Here is a 7,669-nt window from a genome sequence, read left to right as displayed (position 1 = left end):
CTGGTATAGTTTGACTTTCCACTTTCTTCTCAGGAGGATTTCCTACTTCTCCTCTTTCCTAAATGTGTCATAACTTGCTCTCTGGAAATTCCCTTGAGCTGCCCTGTTTTCAAAGAAAGAGTTCACAACCCGGAATACGCACAATGATTCTTCGTGTTGTTGGGAAATCAGAGTGTGGGCCACAGTTTGTGGTCTGAGTTTACTGCTACGAATGGAGGAGCTGATTGCCACAGGGTGGGAAGTACGCTGGCTTTCCCGCCGCCTGAAGAAAAATATGCACCAGTTCTCTAGAAGACACCGAACACCGTCTGATCTCTGTTTTTTTTTTAAAGCTCCATATTCCCTTACCATGATTTTTTTTAACTCCTTGTACACAGTATTGAAAATAGTAATTTTTTCCTACTTCACACAAAGGAGGCAGAATGAAGACTATTCTTGAAATGGCTTTGCAAGATGTGCTTTATTTTAAGTCAGTCCTGAACCCAGACTACATAGGATCATTTTTTTGGACATGTTCTAGTCCATTTAATGACTCCTCAGAAACTGTATTTTAATACAGAATGAAAACTACATTTGAATCATAAATTTTCATGCTACATTGTTATTTAATGAAGAGGTTGTATTACCAATAATAATAATTTAAGAAAAGGCCGTTTTTTTTATTTCCCCAAGCTCAATATACATATTTCTTCCATAACTATGAACTTAAAAAACCCGTCTCAGATGTAAAAATGTGAATTGGAATATGTAAACTCTTCGATATACCTGAAAAACAGGAAGGAAAATGTCACATACTGGAAAAAACCATTGCCTTAAATCATCGAAATGGGAAAAAGCGTGTTGAGGGATGGGGAGAAAGGTAGAAGGGCGTTCATGACCTCAGTTGGGAAAGAGTTACAGAGTCAGAGATTTCCACACCCAGCTGGGTGCCATTTTCATGCTTTTACTTGGAGCCTGTGTCTGAGGAGGAGCAGAACTCTGAAGCATAACAGCCACCACAGAAGCGAGTCATTTGCTGGGCCTCGACAAAACCGGTGTCCCCATGTTTGTTTTGCTGCTTTTTTTTTTTCTTTTTTCCTGAGAAGTCACTGGTGTTTAATGGAAAGATTTTTTTTTTTTTTTTTACTAGTCTTCAGTTAAGATAAGGCAGTAAGAGTGTCACTAATGTTAACTTTTTGCTTAGAATGAGGCTCGTTCGTCCACTGGTATCTTCATGGGTCTTTGGCTCCCTCTCTTGTTCCCCTCCCCCCCCCCCCCCCCACTGCCCCAGAAATCTCTTCAGGAGTTTCAGCCTCCTATTGCTGTTGCGTATTTTCGGGGCATGCTGAGGCCCATCTGTTCTCCCCACGGCAGCTTCCCCGTTGGCAACAGGGTGCGGCCTACTGAACTAGAGCGTCTCTTCAGGAAGTGTGCGGGCTCCGCACAGAAAACCATGGGCAACTTTCCTTTTCCCTTCTTCTCTCCTGTTTCTCTGAGGGAGGAGACCCATAAATGATTCCTTTGCATCGTCAATTAGAATGCAAGACACTGTTGACTATATCATAAAACAAATAGCCCTGATTTTGGAGAAATGGAATTACAAATAACATTTTCAACAGCGCCTTCATTTACAAGGTAGCTTAGACTGCAGAAGGAAGTCAGCTCCTTTTGACCACCTGTCAGAAGAGAAACCACTTCCATCCAACTAGAAATGCTTAGCTCTTATGAGGATATTGTGCTTTTTTTTAAATTCAAATGTTAATTTGATCTGCAGTCTGTGTCTTAAAGCATCAATTTGTTTTTTCTCTAGTCCATTTGATCATGGTTTCTGGTGAGCGGTACAGGAATATTAATTTGGCATAGAGATCTTCCTCGAGTTCCAGCTCCCCTGTCTCTCGAACTAAAAAAATATCTGTGCACAACTTCAGAATTCGGTCCACATTTGGAAGCTCTTCAAACATGATGGAGTGAGAAATCCCACTGAAGAATTCACGGACAAATTTCCCAATCACAAGGACAACCGAAGCATACAATCCCATGATACTGGGGGGAAAAAAAAAGGTAGCTAGAAATTGTATCTACCAGTTAAACACAGTTAATAGAACACGTCTAAAAGAAAAAAATAACAAAATTTCTCTAGAGTTTTTCCCTTTGGTGAAAACATTTACTCTGTTTATTAAAAAGGTAATTCAGGGGCACCTGGGTGGCTCAGCTGGGTAAGCAGCCAACTTCAGCTCAGGTCATGATCTTGCGGTCTGTGAGTTCAAGCCCTGCATAGGGCTCTGTGCTGACAGCTCAGAGCCTGGAGCCTGCTTCCGATTCTGTGTTTCCATCTCTCTCTCTCTGCCCCTTCCCTGCTTGCTCTCTGGCTCTCTCTCTCTCTCTCTCAAAAACAATAAACATTAAAAAAAATTTTTTTTAAAAAAGGTAATTCATATTCCTTGTGTAAACACACTTTATACATTACAGTGCTGTAAGACTTGAAAAATAAAAGTGTCAAAAAAATCTCAATTCTGGAAACAACCAATGCTAGTAGTCTCATGCATGAACTTCAGGGGGTTTTACTGCAAATATTATATAAAGAAACCGCATGATATACTTGATAGAAATGCAATTGTACTATATATACTTTTCTGCACCAGCTATTTATGTTAATACTATAATTCTGCATAGACATTGACTTCTTAACAGACTTTCATGTCTTGTAGGGGATGCATGTGTCTTAGAATGTAAGCATCAGAACACGGTGAAATGATAGCATCAGACCATTTTGGACATTGGACCATGTCCAAAATTGCGATGCTTGACTGAGCATCTGCTCAGGTCAGAAGGCAATCTATACGGAAAAGAGATAACCCTACACCAATTTCTAAGTTTAAACATTGAATTACATCAAACGTAACAGGAAGACGTGGAGTCAAGAAACCAGAAATATGACTTCTAGTCCTGTCCTTAATGGTGTTATTCACCCCAGGAATTTTGACTTCTTTGGGACTCTGGTTCTTGAAGGGCCAATGATCTATGAATTTTAACACTGCAGCTGTTAAGTTCAAGAATTTTAGGAAGGTACAAAGCTTCCCATCAACTTTATATGACACAGAAGTAGGCTCTTGTGACTGCTAACTGAAATGCGTCCTTACCCATAGCCAGCCAGGAACCCCAGACTGGGCGGGCTGACTTTGTCATTGAAGACCACCAGTTCCAAGGCCTGAGCGTGCTGATTGTATATTCTGTTTCCAGTCAGGTTGAGAACCCACCACTCACTGTTAGATTTACTTGTATTGTCTCTGGACAAAATGATGGTGATATTCATGAAGTTATTTTCTGCAAGATGAGAGAAATGAAACCAAGTTAGCATAAGCATATTAAGATTCAATGCACGTAAACAATTGTCAGATGGCAGAACCTGATTACCACTATCCGTAGCGTGTGATGCCAAGATGAGTAGGGCACATGTTAACGGTGTGAGTGGAGAAAGAAAAGTGGGCCGCAGGTGTGCATAAGGTTTCTCCTTGTCACTAAAGAGGACGCTCACTGTTGCTAAGTGAGCATGGCAGCCATATCACAGGGAGAGAGCGAAGACCCACGTGATATATACGTGAGTATATATGTGAGTATCACACGCGCTTAATATACGTGAGTATATTTCTTTGCTAATAATTCTAAGCAACTAGTTAGACATTTAAAAACCCAAATCACTGACTTTTTATTGACTTGACTAATCCAATCATATTACTAGCATTTATTGAGTGTCTTCTGGGAGGAAGGCCCTCTGTTAGGTGATCAGGGGTTACAGAGTTGAATACAGCACAATTCCATATCTCAATGGGAACAGGCCATGTACATGAGCACAACTTATGGGCACGTGGCAACCACTATTAGACCTGTGCTGACAAGGAGAGAACAATTCTGGTTGGTAGGATCCATGAGGGCTTCCCAGATGAGACGACTTCTGAGTTGAATTTTGCTGAGAACATCAGTAAAGTGGAGATGGAGAGGGAGAGGAGGTTATTTCAGGAAGGATTGATGGCATGAAGCTCAGGAAAGTTCTGAAAACCCATGATGTGTGGTTAATGATTGCTTGTGTTGGAGCTTAGGGTGAATATAAAACAGTAAAAGGGCCAACAGAAAGCTTGGAGTTCTCTGTGTAGGCCTTTCTAAGAAAATACCACCACTGCCAATGATAATACGGCCTCCACTGAGAATCATGGTGGTGGACTATAAACTCTGTGAGGGTGGGGGCCGTGGCTGCATTATTTCCTGCTAAATTCCTAGATCAAGGGAATCTAGGACAGTGTGTGGCAATGTAAGTCTATTGGATGGATGGATGGATGGATGGATGGAGCGTGAGGCAGGAGACTCACAAAGATAAAGAAACCCCTCCTCAAGAAGAATGTGAGCCACTGAGAATGCTCAGGAAGAAAAAGAACCTTGGTTCTGAAGTCTAGAGCGTTCTGAAGGGGGACATCTGGCCCATGTTTGGATCTAGTTTGTCCACGTACTGGTTGTATAACCTTTGCTGAGTAATTCACACACTGGGCCTTGGTTCCCCCTTTGTAAACTGGTGATAACCACCAACGTACGCTAAATAGGCCTTATGGTAAAGATCAGAGAGAACTCAGTAAAGCTAATCAGAGAAGTTGTTGCGTTGGCAGGACCTGAGAACACCAAGACCTGTGGTGTGGGGAAGGGGGCCTTCACAGGCTGAACCTCGTGAGGAAGAAATGCATAGAGATGTGGGGGCCCGCCCCCACTTGTCTTCGGAACCTCTATGCTGCCTCTACTTCTTGAGATCTCCATGGGGGCGTCTACCTGTTTACCTACGCAATCTCCATCTTTCCAGCTAAACATGAACCATGTAGAACCTCGTCTCCAGTGCCTGGCATACTGCCTGGTGACAATGAGCAACCCATGCTGGCAAAGGAATGAATGTGACTTGGATATATACTGCACTGTCCTTCTTCTTTTACCATCCATACCCATCTGTTCTTGTCCAGGCAACTGATGAAGTCAAACAATGCTTCATAATTAATGCTTAAGAATTCCAAAGCATCATCTTACTACCATCTCTGTTATTTGGGGTAAATACAGTCCCTAGGGACTACTGTTGATACTTAACGACCCTTGGGCTGAATCACGCACATTTCCTGCTACCTTTTTATTGCTCTTATCGTGGGGCCTTCATATTTAATACTGCATGAGGCCATTTTCTGCCCAAGATATGGATGTTAATAGAAACAAGTAAACAGACTAAGGCACTAAATGTGGATTTAAGCCCATCAAGTTCTATATCAATGAAAACAATGAAGAATATGGCTTCTGGTGACTGACTGATTCCTTCTGGCTGTGGAACGCAGCTGGGAGTCTCATGCTTCCTATAAGCTCTGTGTCACAGAGACAGAAAACTGGAAAGAAGCTCGAGAAAGGTTGAAAATGCAAACTGTAGAAGTTGAATAAAAGAAGGTTAAAAAAAAGTTCTTAAATAATTCCTTCTCAGCCTTACCAGACAAAAGTTGCTTTATAGGTTTTGAATTCGAATCACTAGGTGCTTTCACGTAATATGGGTAGATCTTTTCTATAGTCCTGTATGTTAAAAAAAAAAAAAAAAGGAGGGGAAGCGTAATTAAGTTTTAGTTGTTTTACCCACATAAAATTGATTTTTTTGTTGCTACTTTGACCTCATATCAAACGATAATGGTGAATCTTTGTATATGTATACAATGTGATGTCATCGCAATTTATGGGTTCCATTATAACTAGAATTCTCTGAAGCCAAAAAAATTTTACCTGTTTCTATTCGAATACTCAAGTAAACTCTGTACATGAGCAGTTTATGACTTGAAAACTGCTACAGAGATTTTCCATGTCTGTGACTGTTTCTGAAGCAAGGGACTGTTTTCTTGCTAGGATCTAGGTCTGTACTCTCTCTCTCTCTAGATATATCTATAATCAAGTGGACAGCATGAATCTATCTAGGACAAGACTGAGGCTTGAGGGGAGAACTAGTGGCCTGGACCTAACCCTCCCTCTGCCAAGGACAAGCTAAGTGACCTGAGCAGGTCGCTGTGTCTTTCTAGGCCTGCCTGTTCTCTCATGAAATAATGGGGGAGGAACTGACAGTCTTTGAGGTTCCTTCAACTTTAGTGATTAACAAAGGCTGTCGTAGGGAGCACGTCTGAGGACTGCATCATGTCGGCTTATATTCACTGCATTAAAGTGGGGCCAAGGCAGACTGGAGGTCAGAACTAGGCATTGGCTGGTGGACGTCTGGAATACTTCATTTAGTGGTTTTGCACCAATAGCATTTTTTCCCCCCTCCTGCTTAGAATCTAGACATCACAGCTTATATCTGTTTGAAGTGGAGTACTTACATGGCAGGAGAATATATTAAGATGTAGATCCCCCCCCCCAAATTTCCTTTTACCCCTTATCTTCCCCTCATCTCCCATCCATTCAATGACCCCAGGCCAGGAGCAATAGTAGAAGAGGGGTATCCCAGGGGCTTAATCTGGCTTTTGGTGATTATGGTCAGATAAGAGCAAAGTTTGCTACCCAGGAACAAGGTCAGTACTCCCAGGGCTAGGTGGACAGAGTACCGGGGGAGGAAAACAGAGCTGCCTTAACGTAACACAATGAGGCCTCCAAGTAGAGATTCACTTGAGTTACTGAAGAAAGTTGCATTTCTGGTATACGTGAGTTTGCAGATGCAGATTTTGTACCAGATATATCCATCAATTAAAGCTAATTAACAGGAGCAATCACTTACACCGGTGTTCTTGAACTTTCCGTGTTGTTGCCGGCTATCATTTTAGCTATATGCTCTCGTGTGGTATTTTTAAGAGGAAAAGAAAGCTTATCGGTTGCAATTTCTGCCTTTGCACCCAAACTCATGTTTCTGTGAAGAGAAATAAAAAGGCTCAATGTCAGTGATTACTTGGAAGTCTAGAAGAGACGTTCAAAAATTCACTTGACTCTTCATTTTATTAATCTCACCAAGTCTTCCTTGGATCCACAACTGTCACCCCCAACCTTTTCTGTCCACCTCACCTTTACGTCCAGCTTCTTAGACAACCAAGTTAGTAAAGCCCGGGGAGGCCACAAACACCTTTAAAACAGATGGCAGGTGAGAGGGCAGAGTCTGTTGACTAGAAGAGAAACCGTCTTGATGCTCTGATAATGAGTTTCTGAAACACTTTTTTATATTAATCTAGTGAGGTTAGTCTCCATGGTGACTAATAGAATCCATGCTTTTAAAAGAATGTTCCATCAAGAGTTGATCTTTAATGTTGTTATTATTTATTATTATTATTATTTTGGTAGCTCTTCAAAGAAAAGGCTAGAAAGTGAATTTTGGCAGTACAGAATTTCATGTGAGGAATTTGGGATGTTCTAAAGGAGGAAATAAAATGAAAGAAAGAGTTCTTTCAATTCTGAACAGCCCCCTTTCAGATATTTCTTTACTGTTTCTTTGTAAATTCACTTTAGATTGGAGAAGCCTTCTTCTGTACCTATCATAATTCTTTCTTAATTTTATCCTAGAAGCCAGGAACCATGAACCCAATGAACCTATCACTTGACTGCTGGCATAGAATCCTGAGTCACAAGACTATGACAAATACAAACAAACAAACACTAAGCCAACCAACTAATGTATTGTGTTGAGGTTCCCCGATTGCTTCACTAGCACATT

The 7,669-nt window shown here is 41.3% G+C and overlaps 1 protein-coding gene across 3 annotated transcripts in view; it reads right to left on the bottom strand.

Annotated features, from left to right (window-relative positions):
• Positions 1 to 441: 441 nt before the first annotated feature.
• LOC131490416 (piezo-type mechanosensitive ion channel component 2) overlaps positions 442 to 7,669 on the bottom strand; it is a 470,949-nt gene continuing 463,721 nt past the window's right edge. For all 3 annotated transcript variants that reach the window (XM_058692724.1, XM_058692725.1, XM_058692726.1), the window contains 4 exons: positions 6,746 to 6,874; positions 5,483 to 5,562; positions 3,120 to 3,303; positions 442 to 2,022 (listed from right to left, as the gene is read on the bottom strand). In XM_058692724.1, the coding sequence (XP_058548707.1) occupies positions 1,770 to 2,022; positions 3,120 to 3,303; positions 5,483 to 5,562; positions 6,746 to 6,874 (646 nt within the window). In that variant the 3' untranslated portion in view covers positions 442 to 1,769. The remainder of the gene's footprint in view (positions 2,023 to 3,119; positions 3,304 to 5,482; positions 5,563 to 6,745; positions 6,875 to 7,669) is intronic.

Source organism: Neofelis nebulosa, chromosome 11 (assembly GCF_028018385.1).
Source record: "Neofelis nebulosa isolate mNeoNeb1 chromosome 11, mNeoNeb1.pri, whole genome shotgun sequence".
NCBI lineage: Eukaryota > Metazoa > Chordata > Mammalia > Carnivora > Felidae > Neofelis > Neofelis nebulosa.
The sequence above is the reverse complement of the archived record's forward strand: the minus strand, read 5'-3'. Positions and strand labels throughout refer to the sequence as shown.